The 19,707-nt window shown below is 39.3% G+C and overlaps 1 protein-coding gene across 4 annotated transcripts in view; it reads left to right on the top strand.

Moving 5' to 3' along the window:
* Positions 1–1,213: 1,213 nt before the first annotated feature.
* SCN5A (sodium voltage-gated channel alpha subunit 5) overlaps positions 1,214–19,707 on the top strand; it is a gene marked incomplete at both ends in the record, with an annotated part of 175,248 nt that continues 156,754 nt past the window's right edge. For all 4 annotated transcript variants that reach the window (XM_084260116.1, XM_084260115.1, XM_084260114.1 and 1 more), the window contains 5 exons: positions 1,214–1,480; positions 2,920–3,030; positions 8,526–8,641; positions 12,087–12,215; positions 17,158–17,249. In XM_084260116.1, the coding sequence (XP_084116242.1) occupies positions 1,214–1,480; positions 2,920–3,030; positions 8,526–8,641; positions 12,087–12,215; positions 17,158–17,249 (715 nt within the window). The remainder of the gene's footprint in view (positions 1,481–2,919; positions 3,031–8,525; positions 8,642–12,086; positions 12,216–17,157; positions 17,250–19,707) is intronic.

The following is a 19,707-nucleotide window of genomic DNA, read 5'->3' as shown; positions in this document are numbered from 1 at the left end:
TTAATTGTTGCATAGAGAAGGTTTGTCTTGCTGGAAAAGCACACCACTAAAGTCACCATTAAATTGCAAAATACAGCATTGGTGAACTTGGATGGATTTGTTGCAGGCTATTAGAACAAGGATGACCTTCTTCCCTTTAGAAACAGTAGGTTTACATTCATTTTCAAAGCTATGCATGTTGTCTGGTGAAGATACAAGAAGGCATTTTGTTCTACTGTGTGTTTTTACGTTTGGCTTTATTCATGTAAGTTGAAGAGATGTAGCAATTGTCACTCTTTTTCATTCAGGTTAGTTAGGGTTAGGGTGTTAGCAGTGAAGTGCTGTTAACCCAAGACGGTCAAACCTTACAGGTTTGAGTTAGGTGTTCAAACTGGTATTATATGGTTTTCAGATGTGATGAACTGGCAGCAGTGGCTCTTCATCATCTCAGAAGCTTGGTGTGCTCTCTTAAAAGGCCCAGGGCCTTGCCAAGCGCATTTGTGCTTCCAACATCCTTCAGATTGCAGGGTGTGGAGGAGAAGAAAATGCCCAGAAGTCTTGACATCTTGAAAATGGTATTTTCTATTCATAAGGAAAATAAAAGTCACGTTGCAGAAGCCTAAGATGAAGATTATGAAGAAATTCTATGTTATTTAAGAATCTGAACTTGACCCTTGACTTTAAATTTGGAATACAACAGCTGGGGCATTTTTAGAGTTTTTATCATTTGGTTGGAGACCGTCTGATTTAAATCTGCCCTGTAGTCATCTTAGGCACATTGTTTATCCACTCCCAGAGCTGCATTTTCAAAAATGAGTTAGGAATCCAAATCCCTGCGTCTTTTGATGAAACTTAAGCTTGTATGAATCTAAGTTACTCGTTAGTTTGGATTTACAATCCCAAGTGACTAGAAGACTTCAGAATACTTCACAGTGTATCTACAAAGCCTTTTTAGCTGTGATCACAAGTGATTCCTAATTGAAATTACAGTTTCAGTCATTTTGGGGTTGGACCCCATTTCTCTGTTCCTTCATGTCTGACTGACCAAATAAAAATAGATGAAGATTTTCCAGATAATACATAGCTACAAGTTATTTGGGTTATTTTTTTTTTTTTTTCATTCTGTTGGGTTTGTTCTTGCTTACCTCTTACCTTACTAACGCTTGGTACTTTTTCTTTCAGCAGTTTCCACTACTAGGAGTAAAGACCAGTATAGACAAAGCAGGATGAAAAGATGGCTGACTTCTTGTTACCACCGGGTACTAACAGCTTCCACCGGTTCACGCCTGAATCCTTGGCTGCTATTGAGAAACGAATTGCAGAGAAGCTTGCGAGGAATGCAAAGCAGGAATACAGAGAGCAGCTGGGGGAAGAAGAAAAACCTCAGCCTCAGTTTGATTTGCAAGCTTGCAAGAAGCTGCCTGATATCTATGGGACTGTTCCTCCAGAGCTCATTGGAGAGCCACTGGAGGACCTTGACCCTTTCTACAATGATCGTAAGGTGAGTGCCAGCCAGCCATCCTGCTTCTTTGCTTTTGCTAAAGCATAAAAGCTTTCTCTGTTTTGAGGGCTCTGGGGATTTTTCTCTTTCTATGAACAGTAAAAGTAATTTTTTCAAGATTAAGGATCAAAGTTTTAGCATGAGCAGAGCGTGCAGAAAACATCTAAGCAGGGGGGGCAAAGAGGGATAAAAAGCATAATTAAAACTCGGGTGTTTTCAGATAACTTTGAGTGTGAATATACAGTGTCTGAAAAGAGCAGAGCAGCAGCTGAGTGAAATGAAACCAGAGGTTTAATCTACCCTATCTTGCCTTCTGTGTGAGCCTCAGCTCTTCACAGGTCAGGTTATCACTTAAGTGCCTTAATCTTAAGGGCTTCTGGGTGACTTGAGTCTTGTACTAGCACTCTGCGCATGAGCAGGAGGCACCTCCCCAACCAGGGTCTTTGCCCGCTGAGGCACGCTAGTTAGCTAGATAGTTTAAGATGACCAAAATAGATCTGAAGGGAGATGCGAGTAGCTTGTGCAATGCTGGCACTTTGCAGGAGGGTAAGCTTCGTCCCAAAGCGAGCATCACCTGATGAGGAATCACGTGTAGGCTGGACCGAAGCCACAACAGCGCAAACAGCTTCGGTCAAAAGGCTGTTGACAGCAGAGCTGGGCTGGTTGCTTACGACAGTTCATTCCACTTTCCAAACATTTTGCAGCACGAGGACAAAATAAGGCTGGAAGCACAGTGTGTTTTTACACAGTTTCCAGTCCTTTCAGGTACTGATGTTCTTGATTTTGGGCTGTTGTATTTCCTGTAAACAATGAATTAATATCACCACGGCACTACATCTATTGAAACAGCATAGAAACAAGTGCAACAGCTGCAGAATAAAAGTTAAATGGGTATAGACAAATAGCTAGCTTACCTGGAAAGGCCAGAATTAATTGACCTTTAAATTTGCCTGCTATTCCAAGGCATAAGCAGCAGGATATAGATTTGCAGTTTTGGTGTCATGGAGTCTTAGAGTCAAGGTGGGTGAGTGCTCAAAAAGTAGGGGACATGGGGTCACAACATATTAAGCACACCTGGAAAGAAGGACATCATAAAATTTCCTCCACCACATTTTAATCTCCAGGTATTTTTTTTTTTTTTACTTTTAAAGGTGATTCTGCTGTCTTCCCAGCCCTGGCATAGAGGTGATAGCATGGGACTCTGTGAGGAGTAAAGGAATAAAATAAATAGTCGGGATATTGTGATAGGACAGGAAACATCTCTGTGGGGAGGGGCTTGGACAAAAGTCTTCCCTGAATGAAAAAGAATTTGGGAACTTGTGAGGGAGTGGGAAAGAAGTATGAGATACTGGCAAGAATTTCTCAATGGGACGTGGGCTGGGAAAAGCTGAGCATGTATGCAAATACTGAATGTTCTCATATTCTGTTTTCTTTTCCAGACATTTATAGTACTGAACAAAGGGAAGACAATCTTTCGATTTAGTGCCACTCCTGCCTTGTATATACTTAGTCCTTTCCATCCAATCAGAAGAGCAGCAATTAAAATTTTGGTACATTCATATCCTTTCTGTTGATTTCCCTCCTGGTGTATTTTATATGGTTTTTAAACACAGATGGATGGAAGTCAGAAAGCATTTTATTTCATTAAGCTGTTTTAAATCTTTTGGCTGAATCTGCTTGCACAAGCAGAAATGCACTTGGATTTTTGGTTTGTTTCATTTCATATTGTTATGTGAGCTATGAAAATTACTATATTGTACTTCTGGCATCAAATAATGTGAACTGCACTGGAAAGTCTGGTGAATTTTCTCAGGACATGAAGGATGCGAAGGGCCTGATGATGCTTAGCAAAGAGTCAGTGGAAGAAACTGGATGTAGAACCATAGAAAGGAAGGGAAACAGGATGTTGGGGCTCGCCTAGGGAAATCTACGCTGATGGGGAGCTTTGCTATTGAGCGCTTAAGCAACCATTCCCATGAGACTGTGACACCGTATGCAGACACAATTGAATTCTGAACTGCCTTACAACTGAATTTGTTTACTCTCCTGAAACAGACCATAAAAAAAAGGGGGGGGGGGGGGAGGTTGTTGGTTTGTTTGTTGTTTTGTTTTAGGTTTTTTTTAGTTTGTTTATTGCAATGTGTTATCCAGCTAGGAATGAAAGCACAGGCTGGTCTACTGGACCTTTAGATGAAAGGGTGATGCCTGATTTCCCCTAGCTCTTGGTCTGAAGTCATGCAAGATGCACTGCAGTCATTTGGTTTGGCTTGGTTTTTTTAATATGGCCACAAAACACATTGTATTCTGATGTAGTGACATCTCTCTGGAAGACCAAACTGGCACAAGCATTGGGCTTTGTGTGAACATTACTAAAACCAGGCAAGTTACCTGCATTGGAGTCCTGGCAGCAATAATTCAATGACTCCACATGCTGCTGTGCTGAACATGTGATGTTTTAATAATGGAAATCCTTCATCTGCAATGGTCAGGTCCACCACAGAGAACTAATAAATACTAAGCAAGTGGCGTCTTAGAATAATTTGTTTATTATTAAATTTCAGGGGAAAAAATAGGGAAAGAAATAAGATTCCCAGTGGCTGCCCTTGCAGTGGGGGAAAAATAAAAGTCAGAATACAGAAATTCTAACAAGGAAAATTATGTGAAGCTTTTCATAACAATAATTCTATGCAAAACCAAAGATGTGATATCAGCCAAGTATGGTTACTGGGAATACACCATTGAATTTTACAGAGATTTGCTTATGGATCAGGTTATATATGCTAGCAGTACAGCACATGCTGCTGCATACCCAGAGCCCAACAGTGTTTATTAGGTACAGTTAGATCAGCACAGCCTTGATGAAGTTAATTGAGGTCGATGAATTTCCATGGGGATGGTGAAGAGAAGAATTTGAAAATTGAGTTTCTTGGGAAAAAACATGTATGTGTGAATATTGGCTCCAGTTTTGGAGACCTGTTCTGTCTTCTGCTCACTTTCTTCTATGCTAGCTGGTGAAGCCAAGAGTTCACAGATGCGTGTAATACATGGGAGCTACATGCCCTTGATAGTAGTCAACCAAAAGATAAGTATGCAAGAAATGCTTTTCACAGCACTTACAAGCATAAGGACCACAGAGGAGTGAATTTGAAAGATATGGTCAGAAAAGGAGCATAAAAACTCAGGACTCTAAAGTCACAAGTAAAATTTTAGTTCCAGGAAGTTATCTCCTTTTGTTGGTAATGTCAGGAAATCCAACAGCTCAGTCTTCTGCAAGCAGAGGCAGGAGGCAGCAGCTCCAGTCTCAGTGAAAAAGCAGTAGAGTTCCTGCATCAGGCGCTCATTGGTTTTCTGTCAATAAAAACCTTTCATATCAGCCTGGAATACTGAGGCCAATTGGCTGAGAAGACAGCCAATATCCCAGGCAGAAAGGAGCCTGAATCGGCAAGTACTCAAGCAGATAATATTGCAGACACGAATCTGGGAACCAGATCTATTGTCTTGCATGAGTGTAATCAAGCAGTCTTTATTTTCCCCAGGGCAAAAGCCAAAAAAGAGCATTAATGAATGGTGCCCTGTCACGTAAGCCTCTGAAGCAACTTCTTTAGTAGATGCTGTATTTCCATTTCCAGTCACTGACTGTACCTTGAAGGCCAACAGCAGAACAAATAGAGAGGACGGAGTAAAATAGTCCTACATAAAAGCCTGGGTGGTGGTGGGGGGTGACATTTCTTGGTTAGCTGTATGTGGAGTTCTTCCTCTGAGACTTCTGGCAGGATAGATCTTATATGTTCACTGCTCATCCAGCCATGCCTGATTAGTCTCGTTATTCAAAAATAGACCTTTCAATTAACAGGATACCCCTAAACCTCTTCTAGGTAGTTCTGTTCTTTAGAGTCTAGGAGGCCTCATAAAAGGACCATGGCCCAGATGACTGACGAGAACAAGGCCCTGGGTCTGTTCCTGGCACAGAAGGCATGGGGAATATAGGTCTGCATCTCACTGAACACTATTTGCCTTCTGCAGCATTATTACCTATTACTATCAATTTTATTTACTATGTCCACCTATTAATAAGATAAAGTCACTTAAAAACATTTCATTGATGCCTTATGCTTAAAAGACTCCTCTTAGTTCTTCTTGCCTGCAAGGAAGTGACCGTTTTGCAGTGTCCTTAGTTTCCCCAAGCAGTTTGCTATCCTGTATAAAATGCATAGCGATTTCTATTCCTACTTTTTCTAGATATTATAGATAGTTGCTCTGAGGTTGCTACTGATCCAGAATGGCATTTTTATCTTCCTTGATGCTAGAACTATGGATTCTGGCCCATTAAAAACAAATAAACAAAACAAACCAAACCCAAAACCGCCAACAACAAAAACCCTTAAAGAATTTCCCATCTTTGTTCATGTTTTCTGCTTGCAACATTTCTCCCATCTGATTTTATACACTTTCCTTTGTAAAAGGAAAATGAGACCTTGTGAAGCACCAATTATATGTACTATTGATTGGGACTAACCTTTGCTTGCACATATTATATGTAATTTGGCAATGATCACTTAAAAAGCCTCTAGTATTCAGTCTGCTAATTAACAATTATCCATCATAATGAAGTCTAGAATAGAAGTATGCTGTGTTTGACTCTATATCTGTGTGCTAGAAGATAAAATTTATAACTTTTAGAATCAGTTTGCTCAAAGCCTGTGCTATAACTTTGAATTGGAAATAATAGTTTTAATTTATTGCAGAAAGGATCCAGATGACTAGTTTAGTATATTTGGTTGTGGTTCATAACAGAATCCAACCCATGCTTCTGGATGTGTTAGCCATGTCAAGTCATGGATCAGTAGGCTTTCAAAAATTGGAATTAATAGCAATTCTAAGATAGCAGACAATAGTCCTAATACAGATAACCTCAATTTCATCTCCTTTACTTTGTTCTGAGTAGATCATCATCACTGACTTTTTCTAATGCAAAAACCTGCATTAGATTTCAGGAAGGAATGCTAATTTAATTCTGTAGGAATTTCTGTCTGTCTTTCAACACATATTTCTGACTATGGTGCATAACCATGTGAAATGGTTCTTTCTTTTATGATCTTTATAGTTTTCAGCTTGGTCATAAAACTCAGTTTCAATTCATAGTGCATTTGATGTCCGAAAGCTCCTACCAATACTTAAAGGGATCCTACAGGAAAGTGGGAGAGGGACTGTTTATCAGGAAGAAATTCTTTACTATGAGAGTGGTGAGGCACTGGAACACGTTATCCAGAGAGGTTGTGGAAGCTCCATACCTGGAAGTCTTTAAGGCCAAGTTGGATGAGGCTTTGGGCAAGCTGGGCTGTCCCTGTCCATTCTTTGAGGTCCCTTCCAACCCCAAGTATTCCATGATTCTAAGCTGACCCCTTGCATTTTGCACCTGCGTTCTCTGCTAGATTCTCTATGGTGTTTCAGTAAGAAGGGGATGATAAGTGAGCATCTGGTAAAGGTGTTAGATTCATTTCATACCACATGGAAAGAAGGATGTATAAATCAGACCAGTGCTCCTAAAATGGGCAGTTATAGAGGAAATTCCTTGTTTGGAGTTCAGTTGGAGGATAATATTTTTTTGGCCTGGCCTGAAGGTATCACTTTGTTTTGCAGTCATTGTTTTCATAGTATTTCACTGTATTTGACAAATTAATCCAGTGTTTTCTAGATACAGCTTTTAGAAACGTATCTCAGGCTGACATGTCAAAATGCAGCTGGATATCAGATATCCTTCCCAGTCCTTCAGCTGGAGGTGTTGGCCCCAGAAGTGGAAAATGTTTATGAGATGAGCAGTCCCTTTGAGTTCAATTACTGTGTTCTGTGATGGCGCTGGGGAATATGTAGGTTGGTTGCTACCAATTTAACCTTGTAGTTGCTTATGTGGCCCATCGGAAAACGTTCCACTTCATGCTCAGCAGAGATTTTTGGATCTGTGAAAGGACAATTTTCATGCAAATATTTCACGACATACTGTTCAAATTATATTATGTGATTGCTATTGTCAAACAAAAATTGCCACCAATGGGATTAATAATGGGGTTGAAATTAATTTTAAAAACCCAACTTTTTTTGCTAAAGAAGGCAAATTAAATTTACATTAGGATGCTATTGTTTTTCCCTGAGAGAGCCCCAGCCTATTGACTGGGTTGTAGACTATTTGCCTTATCTTCTCTCCACTGAAACTAATTAGTTAAACTTTTTCCAGTATCCTGGGACTTATTATTTATGCAGGAGAATCCCATCGTGTTTTGTAATTTTTTTTACAGAAAGTGGCATGTGCTTTTAGCAGAGCAGTTCAGCAAACTATGTTTTCAATTTCAGGAATTAGATTTAGGGTGCTCCTTTTCGTATTTATGGCCTTGGCTTAGCAGCTAAGTGCATGGACTATACACTTGGGAGGTCCATTTTAGCCTCCAATTAGGGAAACCAGTGCCTCAGCTGAAGCAGTCAGCTTTGCAAACCAAGACTGCATGTTTGCCAACCGGGTCTGCAGACCAAGCCTTAAAATTAGTGCTCTGAAACTCGCATCAGCTTTTGGTGAAACTTTATACTGAAAGCAAGACCTCAAACCCATTAGAGAGATTAGAAAGACCAGATTTGTAACTTGCCCTGCTGCAGGAGAAATATTTCAGGATGCAAAATAAAAAGAGAATTTGCAGACACAGTTTTTCTGTAGATACTTAAATGAGACTAATCCCTCTTTTCATACAGATTTGTGCACCTATGCACATTGTCATCTGACCAACACAGCTGTACATTTAGGGTATTGTATTTTCAGAAGACTGCAGAGTCAGTATATTTGTGTAAAATCTGTGTAGAAGATGTAAGCAAAGAACAACAAGAAAAAAAAAAGCAGGGAAGATTCCCTCATTTTTTTCTATGTTTATACAGTTGTTTGTTTTTTCTTATGCACTTGCAGACAAATGTTTATAATGCCTTTTAAGCATATTGGAATGATGAGTGAACTGTCATATCTTGTGTGAAATGACAAAATTTATGAAGTTTTACAACATTCGAGTTGTTTTCCTTAATTTGCTTATTTACATTGTTCAGTATGTTTATTATGTGCACTATTTTAACTAATTGTGTGTTCATGGCACAATCAGAGACTCCGTCGTGGAATAAATACGTTGAGTAAGTATTCTTGCCTAGGTTACAGCTACCTTATTTTGTCATTGTCCTTCCTCTTCTATTTGCTACATTTTTCTTTTCATTTTGTTTTCTGTTGTATAATTTCTTTCCAGTAATACTGACCATTGTATCTGTCCTGGAAAAATATTTTGCCAGGTGTTTGTTGCCTGTGAAAACTCCCTTAGGAAGTCGACTAACAATTTTTAGTCTACCAAGCTCATAGTTGTTGTGAAATACACCTGCTATGCACCTCTGAATGAAACCATGTATGAGGAGAACTCCATGTGAAACTGGCCAGCCTTTCACAGTTCCCATGCAAGACGTTCACTGGTTGGACACATTAGAATATGTTGATGGAGTTTAAGTTGAATTATTTCAGAAAATACTTCGTGAACATACTTAGTTCTGTCCTTAAACCAAAATTTATTGGAAGCAGAAGTTTCTGTTGGGCTGGGGACATTATGAGAGGTCGTTCCTTGTAATCACTGGTAAGCATACTCCATGAGCAAGTATAAAATCTTCTGGGAACACTTTTATGAGGATTTCAAATCCATATTCTCATGCCCAAACTTCAGAAAAAAAACCCCAGCGAAGATATCACTTGAAGGTTTGTTTTGGTTTGGTTTACTGTTTTTGTAAAAGTAATTTTAAGAGACTAACAGACTTCAGAAAGCCCATTCCATTTCTTTATGTTTCTTTAAAATATTCCTGTTAGGAATAGATACCAGATGCACAAGCTAATCAACCTACAGTGCATTAAACAATTATTTTGGCTCATTGAACCAATCAGAACACACTTTTTATTTTTGACTGACATATGATAAACACAGCCATCTGCTGCACCGTAGCATGGTGGTTGGTCTACTCAGGGCTGTAAGGAAAGACAGTAAAATGCCCTTATTTTAGGTTTCATAAAATCATACAGGGCACATCTTCTAGGCCACAAATTACTAATTATAGATAGCAGTGAACCAAATATTTCATCTGATCACAATAACATCCTAATCCCAGGGTGTTTCATGTATTTCTGTATAATGTAGTACCCTCAAGTATGTCTGTGACTTTTCTTTTCCCCTGATGTTGCCCTTATTGAAAATTGACACACAGTACCATAGCCATGATGCATTCAGCTCCAACATGGATATCTCATCCATGTGAGTAAAAATTTGGTCAGTGGTTCTACAGCCAGGAATTCCAATATTCTAGAAGAAAATGTTGAAGTGCTTGTTGTGTCTTCCATAGGCAGGAAAATGTGGATGATGTTATCGTTGCAGCAAGCAGGAAAAAAAACAAAACCAAAACCCTAGAGCAGAAATGCAAATGGACCCACGTGGGATAGAGTAAATCCTTTCCCTTCCATATTTCTTCTTCTGAGTCCCCTCATACCTCTCAGCTTCTCCTCCTCAAATGCATAGAATGAAATAAAAGGCAAGTACCTTTGAGGAGCAAAATAACCCAATGAACTCTAATTCAAATTGATTAATATTAGATTTGAAAAAAATACATTTAATCCTTTTTGTTCTGCTGTTCCAGAGACTCACAAGGGATGCAAGAGTAACCTTCTGCATATATTTGTCTTAGATTTTTTTCCTTTAAAACATTTTCCATGGCATTTTTTAAAAAAAGAAATCAATTCAACTTACCCCCACTGTGGGTTTGTTTTTTTTTTAAATCCTGACTTCTGTTGTTAAAGAAGCTGTTCGGTTGCTGGAGGACTTTGCCCTATCCATTTAGAATTAGATGATGATTATACAATCAATTAAACCATCTGACATGCTGAATAAATACAAGTGCTTTATCATTTTAATGAGCTTATGTACCGTTAAGTATTTTTTTCAGTTCTTTGCATGTGTTTTCTGCATGTATTATTGAATGCACATGCTTAAAGGGACTGTCATGAGAGTGACCTATATTTGAAATACCAGAGCAAAACTAAATAGGAGCCATGAAAACTCGGATACAAGATAATGCTTAGGTGTGTGGTCAAAGAGGAGATGTGAGAAACATTTTACACCTGCTGTTGCAGAAAAACAGTCCTGCTAATCTCCATTTTAAGATGTGGTTTTATAACACGTGCAACTAGCTCTAGTGTGTGACATGATGGCAGGAAGGCGTGAGGTTTGCCACCACCCATGTGTGTGCCTTGTTGCAGATCAGTGGAATACAGCTAACAGTAAACATTTCTTTTTAATGCATAATGAATTTTTTCCTTCTATTACCACCTTTAATTGCTTATACCTTTTTTTTTTCTTTTTTTTTACTAAACACAAATCCCAACTGTTACAATTTTGTGTGTGTGATGGCACCATTATAGCGATTGGTGCTTCGGGACAGCACAGAAAACTCACGCTAGTGTCCCCTGACATCACGACTTATGAGCTTTGTGGTTCATGGGATTTTAGGTCTTTTGTTTTCCTTTTATTTTTAATAGGCTTGGGTATCAACTGCAACTTTATTTGGAGAAAAGGGTAGGGGATGCCAGTGGTAAATGCTAAACATTTATTATTTTTATTAAGATATGTCCAATGTCCCATTAGGCTACAGGTCTCAGGTAGAAACTTTAAAAGAAGAGGTGTTGTATGCCCTGAAAGTATATCTCTGGTAGCAGGTAGAATCATGGGTGAATACAGATCTGAACGCAAGTCAGGTACATTACTGTCCTCTATAGAGGATTTGCTAAATTTTATTACAAGTATCATCTTTATTACAAAAAGTGAGATGTGTGTTCTATCCAAGATCATCACAGTCAAGAGGCTGTTTGTAATAAACAGCTGAAGGAAAAAACATACCCTTGTGTCTCTTTTACTGTCATGCAGGTCAAAATTACTACTTATGGTATTCAGGTGGGAGATGTTTTCTTCTTTTTCAGTGAGGGCATACTTTTGCTTAATTCTGAGGTCTGGTGTGATTAACCATGGAGAGTGAAACACAAGGGGAATTGCAGGAAGAATACTCTTTTTAGCTAATAAAATCAAGTGGTGACATTTTTTAACTTGGTGTACTTCTGAATGTCCTGGTCAGGAAGAGGTGAGAGGTATGAATGGAACAACCACTCTCCCTCAACTCAGAAACATCAAGGAAGGTGGCAAAATCCATTCCTCTTTCATGGTGATTGCAGGCAGAGCTTCAAAAGTCCCATAGCACAGAGCAGTGTAGTAGTTATGTATGACTTAATGAGTGAGGATTCATCAAGGTACACCCTGTGATGAAAATTAGCTTCATCCTACCTCTGTCATGGGTGCTTTCCCATTTCTTAGTTGTTCCTTGGTATACCCATGAAGCTGCCCATGCACAGCCTGGTGCTGGAGCCATGACTCGCATGAGGAAAGCTCAACAAGATGTCCAGGAGTGTCACATATGAATAGCACTGGGTTGAGTGTGCCTCTGCCATTCCTGTCGTCTGCTGCTTGCTAATGCTCATGCTTATCTTGGTCATTTTATTCCCCAGGTACACTTTCACTGGCATTTACACTTTTGAGTCATTGATAAAAATATTGGCAAGAGGATTTTGCATGACAGAATTCACCTTCCTTCGAGATCCCTGGAACTGGCTGGATTTCAGTGTTATTGTTATGGCGTAAGTAGCACTCCTGTATATTTTTCAAGGCAGCAATATGTCATAGAACTTTTTTAAAAATTGGGTGCCTGGTTTGGTTTTTTCCCACTCAAATTGTACTGAAAATGAGAAAATGTTGAAGTATATTAGGCTGGCATTTGTTTTCCTGAGTTGTTTTAGAGGAAAAAGTGAGAGGAAATCTCCTCTTCTCTCAATTTGCTAGATTATTTTTGAGAACTTATTTGCTCTCTAACAGAGAGAGCTGCTTGTAAAATATCTGTAATAATACTAAGGTAGTTTTTTCAAGCTTCATGCCCTTGAATAGAAAGTGTGACTGAATAACTGTGTATTTAGATCCCCATTTATATTCTATCCATAACACCATCAAAGCTGTTTTTGCGTTCTTCACTTCACAAAGCCTCTGAAAATAAGTGTTCTGAAAATAATTACTATTTTACTACAATAAGGAATTAATTTAAAGGCCTCTGAAATTTTTTATATGGCTTGGGAATAGAAATTTGGCCCCCAACATGATATTCCTCTTCAGTTGTATATTTCTACCTAAATTATTAGCATTCACTAAGGACATGTGGGATTCTGGTGCTTTGAAGGAGCTGATGGATTTGTGGTATCTAGACAGCTAAAAATATACAGGGGTAGGGGAGCAGTCAGCCAATGCTCACAGCGGACATGGAGTCAGCCCAAGCTCTGGCCAAAGGCAGGTGTCTGACACTGTTGGTATCTCCAGCTGAGCTAGAAATCCAGATTTTCTTCATAGTCAAAGAAGAAAGAAAAACATGCAAAGAGCACATGTCGTCTTGAAGTTGAAAGTAGTAGAGACGCCTTGAAAGGCTCCATTACCTAATCACAGAAGGATTTAATCTGATTTCCCTGTATTTTTTGCTTAATGATTCCTATATTACATTCTGGTTTTAGTTTAGCTCTTGCTGTCCTCTTTGAACCACATAATTTACAGCCTTGGGTGACAGGCAAACGTGCTTGCATTGGCATTTGAGTTGACTTCCTGATGCCATGACATTTGAATGGAACAAAAATTGGTAAAAAACGTTCCACCAAACTTAGTTCAAACACCACTGAGGGCCACTGAAGTTGTTAGCAAAACTCTTGTAGGGTGCAGGAATCAGGACCAATATTCAAGGAGCATCTGGATTATGCTTTTAGTCATATGATTTCATTTTATGTAGTCCTGCAAGATGCATGGAATTGGACCTGGTGATTCTCGTGGGTCCCTTCCAGCTTGAGGTGTTCCATGATTCTAGAATCCTTAGCAGCATTTAGCAGAAGAACAGCATAAAGATACGTAAAATCTATGTGGACTTCACTGGGAAGAGTCCTATTTATTTTAGTAGGCTCTGAGTCAAGGCCAACCCTAGGCTAGATCCTGGTATCTATTACTGCATTCCTGTGGACTTGGCTGAACTGACATCTGGCCATTGTTGACAAGCTTTAAAAAAAAAGCAGTGCAGGTGGGGAGGGGCTTTTGGAGGTCAGCACACATTAGGTTTTTTTCTCAGCTACACTTGTCCTCAATCAGCGCTAAATGCAATTCTCCTGAAACACTTAGAGGTAGGACAGAACAACACAACTCATCATCTACCTGCTCTACTGTCCATCAGACAGGTGGTAAAAGCATATTTACTGAGAGGGTGGTCGGGCACTGGGGCAGGCTCCCCAGGGAAGGGGTCACAGCACCAAGCTGGACTGAATTCAGGAACCGTCTGGATGATGCGCTCAGGGCAATGCTCTGACTTGGCTGGCCCTGTGTGGAGCCAGGAGTTGGACTTGATGATCCTTATGGATCCCTTCCAACTCAGGAGATTCTAGGATTCTGGGATCTCTTTGTGAGTTAGGACATGAGTTTATTTGCAGGTCTCTGAGTTCAGCACAACATGGAATGCTTCTGCGCATGGGTTCCCTCTATTGTTCAAGGAAGGAGGGCTTTGAAAATGAGGCAGAGAGGAGCAGAGAATAGGACATGGGACACAGCTTGCAGCCTTGACATTGCATCTGCTCCATTTCATCATCTCTGCTTGGACAGAGGTTGGGGCATCACCTTCAGCTCTGCAGAATTCCTCCGGGAGCATCCCATTTACTGTCACTGAAATTCAAGTCTGAATAGTCTGAACAAACCCTGGATATCCCTTAAATTCTACTCACATTATCTCTGGGTGTTTAGGGCTTAGGGAGCTGGAAAGATGTGAAGGTTTGCATAGAGCTTGAGGTGGACGTTTGCCCAGCGGTGAATTCACTCCCTGCATAAAAGCAAACCATAGTTTGGTGCTCAGAAGTTGTGGGCTGACACCTCTTGCTGCTTTTCTAATTCTTCTGGACTTGAATAGCCACTCAATGCTCCAGCACAAGGATTCATGAAAACTTCCTTAAGGCTTGTTTAGTAAGAGGCTTGGGTATCTGTGCATCTTCTCCTATCTACATTTCACTTTTCTTTCCAAATGTTATTTCATCTCTTAGTCAGAAGATCTCTAAAACAAGGGAGGGGGCTGCAATTGTGAAAAATCAAGCTTCTCAATATCAAATTATGGCAATGACTGTGCTCTTCAGAACAGGCACTCGTTCCTGTTTTTCAAACTTTAAGGCATATTATGCTTACGCTTTTAGAATAGAAAAGGAACTGGAATTCTGGAAAAGAAAAGAAATAGAAAAGGCTTTCCTTGGTCCCATAGCCAGCAGTGAGAGAGTTAAAAGAAACTGCAATATGATCTTCCTCTGTACAATGAAACCTCCTTCCCCAGCATGCAGGCAGCAGATAGCAGAGAGTGTTGAATAATGGACTCTATTCTGATATGATTTATCCTTCATATAAATCAAATTTGCAAGTAATTTAAAGTAAGACTGATTATACAGGTAACTCTGGTGTTGTCTGTCTTGTGGCTAGTGCGATGCTGGAGGTATTTCTGTATCTGGAAACAAAGATGGCATGGAGGTTCAGAAGGGGGAGAGCCTGATAAGGGGCCATGAGAGCTAGATGGACCAAGAATATTGAGCTAATAGAAAATCTGATTCTTTCACTGTGTGTGGGGTGTGTTATGGTGGAATGAGCATCTCTTACTTCCTCTTTTGGAAGCATGCTAGAGAGTAAGAGGTACCACAGGTCTCTGGGGCTTTTCTCCCGCCCTGTGCTAGCAGACACAGCTATGGCTTGTGATGCTCTCTGGGGCCATGGGTGGCTTCAGGGGCAATTATGAAACTGCTCCTTTTTAGGTCACTCTTTCCCAGACAACAGGTACCTTCCAGAGCAGGTGAGGGAGAGGCAGTTGTAACTGTGGCTGGAAAAGTGCCCTACCAAAATCTTAAAGATAATAAGCAATTCTCTGACTAACAGGAAAAATTAGGTTGTGAAGTTCAGTGGCTTCTCACTCCCTGATACAGAGGAACTGCTGCAATTTCATTCAGGAAACAGCCAAAAGAAATCTTAATTACCTACTGTGAGGAAGCAGCAGTAGTATTTGCCTCATATGCTTATTCACATATTAATAATGTCATTTTACAAATCTCTGGTCAGCAAATCCATATTCCCATGCTATTGCATCTCCCAAGATTATTTTTTCCACCCTTGCATGCTGTGGGAGGGTTTGGGAGAGAAGCACTGGGTAAATGTGGGGAGGAATTCCCAAAAAAGGTAAATCTTCTCTCAGACTCCCCTGTGAGATTATGAAGAGGAGAATCAATATTGCTCTTCCAGGTTTATAATCTGGATTAGCAGATACAGAGTGGATGCTTTGTTCCCCAGAGGCCTTTGTACAAAGTCCACTTAAGCAGGCTTTGTAAAATACCCAGGTGAGTTTTTTCCTTAACATGTGAAAACAAATGCCTCAAAGAAGTAGAATAGGTAAATTAAATTTAATAGGAATTTAGTGGCAAAGTTAAGGGGTCCAAAGGCTATTTTGACCAGAAGATATAATAGTAACTATTTTTTTTTCTGTGTACTGACTTGGAGGACATAATTTTCTTCTACACTGATAAAACCAAACCTATTCCAGAGCTGACCCTCCTGGGAACATTTTGCTCAGACGTGGCATAGGTCTGCATGCTGAACAAAACAGGCACAGCAGCGACAAGCTGGGATTGGTATTTTAATCATAAATAGTTTTTAGTAAGATTGCAATTATATTCATTCAAAATCCATCTTCCTGCAGCCAAAGGGCATGGATTTGATGTACAAAACAAAATAAAATTTTAAGCATCTCTTGTAACCAACATCTGGTTTACCACAGAGAACAGCATCTTAGAATAAATAACCCAGCAGAAACATTTGCACCGGTATTTTCCCATGTTGTCCTATATGTAGCTTGCAGAAGCTATTATGTGAAAATTATTTGGGTATTTGAAGCTTTTTTTTTTCTTTTTGAGCAACCAAATAACTCTTAATGTTTCTGAGAACACAAAGAATTCTTTTGTTAAACTACATGATAATAAAATTCTTAAAGTATTTATTGTTGAACAGCAGGATAACAAAGTTCACCCAGTAGTTTTAAAGAATTGATGCCTATTAGATAAGTTTAATACTTCAGGAAACATTTGAAGTAATGTGTACTGTGAAAACCCCTGGGACAAATGGCATCAAAGAACAGCCTGAAAAGTGGATGCACCTCTCATTTGGCTGCATTTGCTCCTGCTATGTATGAATGCATTCTTCATTCAGACAAGTCTCATACTCTATTGTATAATTCCAAATAACTGTGACTTAATTCTACAGGTATGTAGGAGAATTTGTGAATGTAGGCAGTGTTTCACCTCTTCGGACTTTCAGGGTATTGAGAGCTTTAAAAACTATTTCAGTAATCCCAGGTAAGAAGCCCTGATCCTTACGTTTTGGCTCTCAGCTACAAGTGATTCTTTCTCTGTCTCTCTTTGTCCCTTTGACTGTTGTTTTTTTTTTGCTGGTGTTTTGTCATTGTCTGTGTGTGACTTTCCCTTGTTACAGATACATAACTGAATTTGTGGACCTGGGCAATGTCTCAGCCTTACGAACGTTCAGAGTACTGCGGGCGCTGAAAACAATCTCAGTCATTTCAGGTGAAAATCAGGTTAAACACTCCGGCTGCAGTTAAAGCCTACATGCCATTTCCAGTAGCAAACGCAGTAATTACAAATGACTTAACCATAGATACTGATCGGGAAATGGAGGAATGTAGGGAATGTGACCTGTCAATAGAATACAGTTTTCATGTGTTTTCCAATACTGTTTCTTGTGGGCAGAAGGAATTAGAGTGCTTCCAGAATTGCAGGCCTCGTGAAGAGGAGTGCTGCTGCACGGGCGGCGGTACGCGGTGGCTCGCAAATCACGCGCATAAAGTATTCATTCATGAACGCAGGAAAATGGCCATGAAATTCTTTTAAAAGTCTTCAGCTATTGATTTTTAAAAATGGAAGGTTAATGACCTCAAAATGCACGTTCGTGTTGAAGAGCATCGATAAAGGAATCTAAGTCTGTGCTGTGAGCTGAGGTTTGAGGACTGCAGGCGCAGATCGCCTCATCTGTCATGGTGTTTATCCATTTGCATGCACTAGAGACACTGTTTAAATTTCAGACCTCGAAGAGATCAGAAAACATTTTGTCATTGGTTTCAGTAGGTCCAGCATTTCATCAATCCACATTTTCTCACATTTTAAAGGATGTGATTTTTTAAAGGATATGATCAGTGTTTTACTATAGGTCTAGTAGCAAAAGAAGCTCTTTTTTCATAGCTTTTTATCTAATCTATTACCATTTCTTTAAATAATAAATAATATGTACTATTAAGTAGTTTATGCAAAGATGAGTCCACTTAGGACTAACAACATGAGAACACTTTCTTGCCAAGCATTGTCTATGGACAGGTCTCATTCAGCCTCAGTGTTTAACATCTCCAACCTGCATGACAAGGTAGAGAAGATAGCAAAACCCATGCATGGTAGATTCTATCGCTGATAATCCTGGACAGATGTTGGCAATTACATGTCAAAAACAAACCCCAAAAGACAAACACCAAAAAACATTGAGAGAACTGCTCAGATGCTGATGCACAGCTCTGTAAAGTTAGAAAGGATTTTTCAACCCATTGTATTATGCATGCCTATACTACAATATAAATCTAAACTAATTCTACAGTGTAAACTTTTAGGGACAGCACTCATGTGGAGTTTAAACTAGAAATAGGAATCCTGGAATTGAGATGTTAGGAAAACATATGTGCAGGTCTAGGGCATACTCCCTCATTCCAGTATTAAGGTAATGAAAGTCAGTGAAAATATTGAAAGAGCAAGTTACTTTTCATAGAAAGTCTATGTCAAAATCCAGCTTTTAAAGAATACTTTAAGATTCATTAGGTCTGGTATTCCTTGAAATCAGTTCCTGTCTTAAGCTTTGTCTTTAAGCTTAAAGAGAATAATCTCTGCGGAGAGGAGCAGAGAGGTTTTGCTAAATTTTCTCTAATTGGATTTCCATTAAGAAAGGATTATTTTTTTTTCCTTGGGAAGCAGAATGTTGGACGCAGTTTTACAGATCATGTGGGAGAGTAGTGGCTAATCAGAAAGAAAACCAGAGTATTGCAGCTTCCTTTGCTAGCGATTTGGAGACTAATTTGGAGGGACAGCCATCTCCAGGGGACACCTTTCACTTTCCATCTTGTCTCAAGCTCGAACCCCTTCAGAGCAGAGCCTGTCAATTTTGCCATGCTAAATATACAGCAATTTTTTTGCTGTCCTATATGAGGGCTGGAGTAGAAGTTTGTTTTACATCAAATGATGAATTTTAGCCTTTTTTTTTTCAGTTGCAACTAAAGGAATATGGAGATTCAGAAAAAAATTATTTTAAAATATATCTAAGTCCTTCAGTGATGTTAAAATCAGAGTTGTTCTATTTGTGGGTTAATAGAAAAAAAAAAGAGATGACGAGTATTATTTATTAGAGCAATACATAATAACTCACAGTTTCTTTTTCATTCTTGACTGACTATTTGATTAGTTTTCTGATAACTGCAGTTTTAGGTACAAGTAACTAAATTACTTGCTGACAGAACTGCACGAAGATTTCCTAATAGATTATCTGGCCTTAGATTTTACTGTCAAGATTACCTGTGCCCTGAATATGTCTGAATTACAGATGCAAAGAGCTACAAATTCTGAAGGAACACCTAGCTGCCTGTAAGACACAGCTGAGTTGTTTTTTGGTTTTAATGTTAGCAGATAAGTTCAGAGGAGTCAGTTTATTTTTCAGTTAGACACGTGCATTTTAATAGAAATACAGGGCACGATGCTGTGATTGATTTGGAGATCAGTCCTAGTTTTTAATGATAACATAGGCTTATGCTGAGATGAAATATTTTTCCACAGAAGGCTTAAAAATGAGTAGGCAATGAACAGGAATAGCTTCCATGAGATTTTTGGGTTCAGCTGCTAGAGAAAGGAGAAGGTTGTTATTTTTGCTTCCTCATTTACATCTTAGGTAAAGAATGCTGAGATGTATTCTCCTTTGCAAATATTTAAGCTTTTC

The sequence above is a fragment of the Gallinula chloropus genome (assembly GCF_964237585.1).
Source record: "Gallinula chloropus genome assembly, chromosome: 2".
Lineage (NCBI taxonomy): Eukaryota > Metazoa > Chordata > Aves > Gruiformes > Rallidae > Gallinula > Gallinula chloropus.
This window is presented reverse-complemented; position numbering and strand designations above follow the sequence as displayed.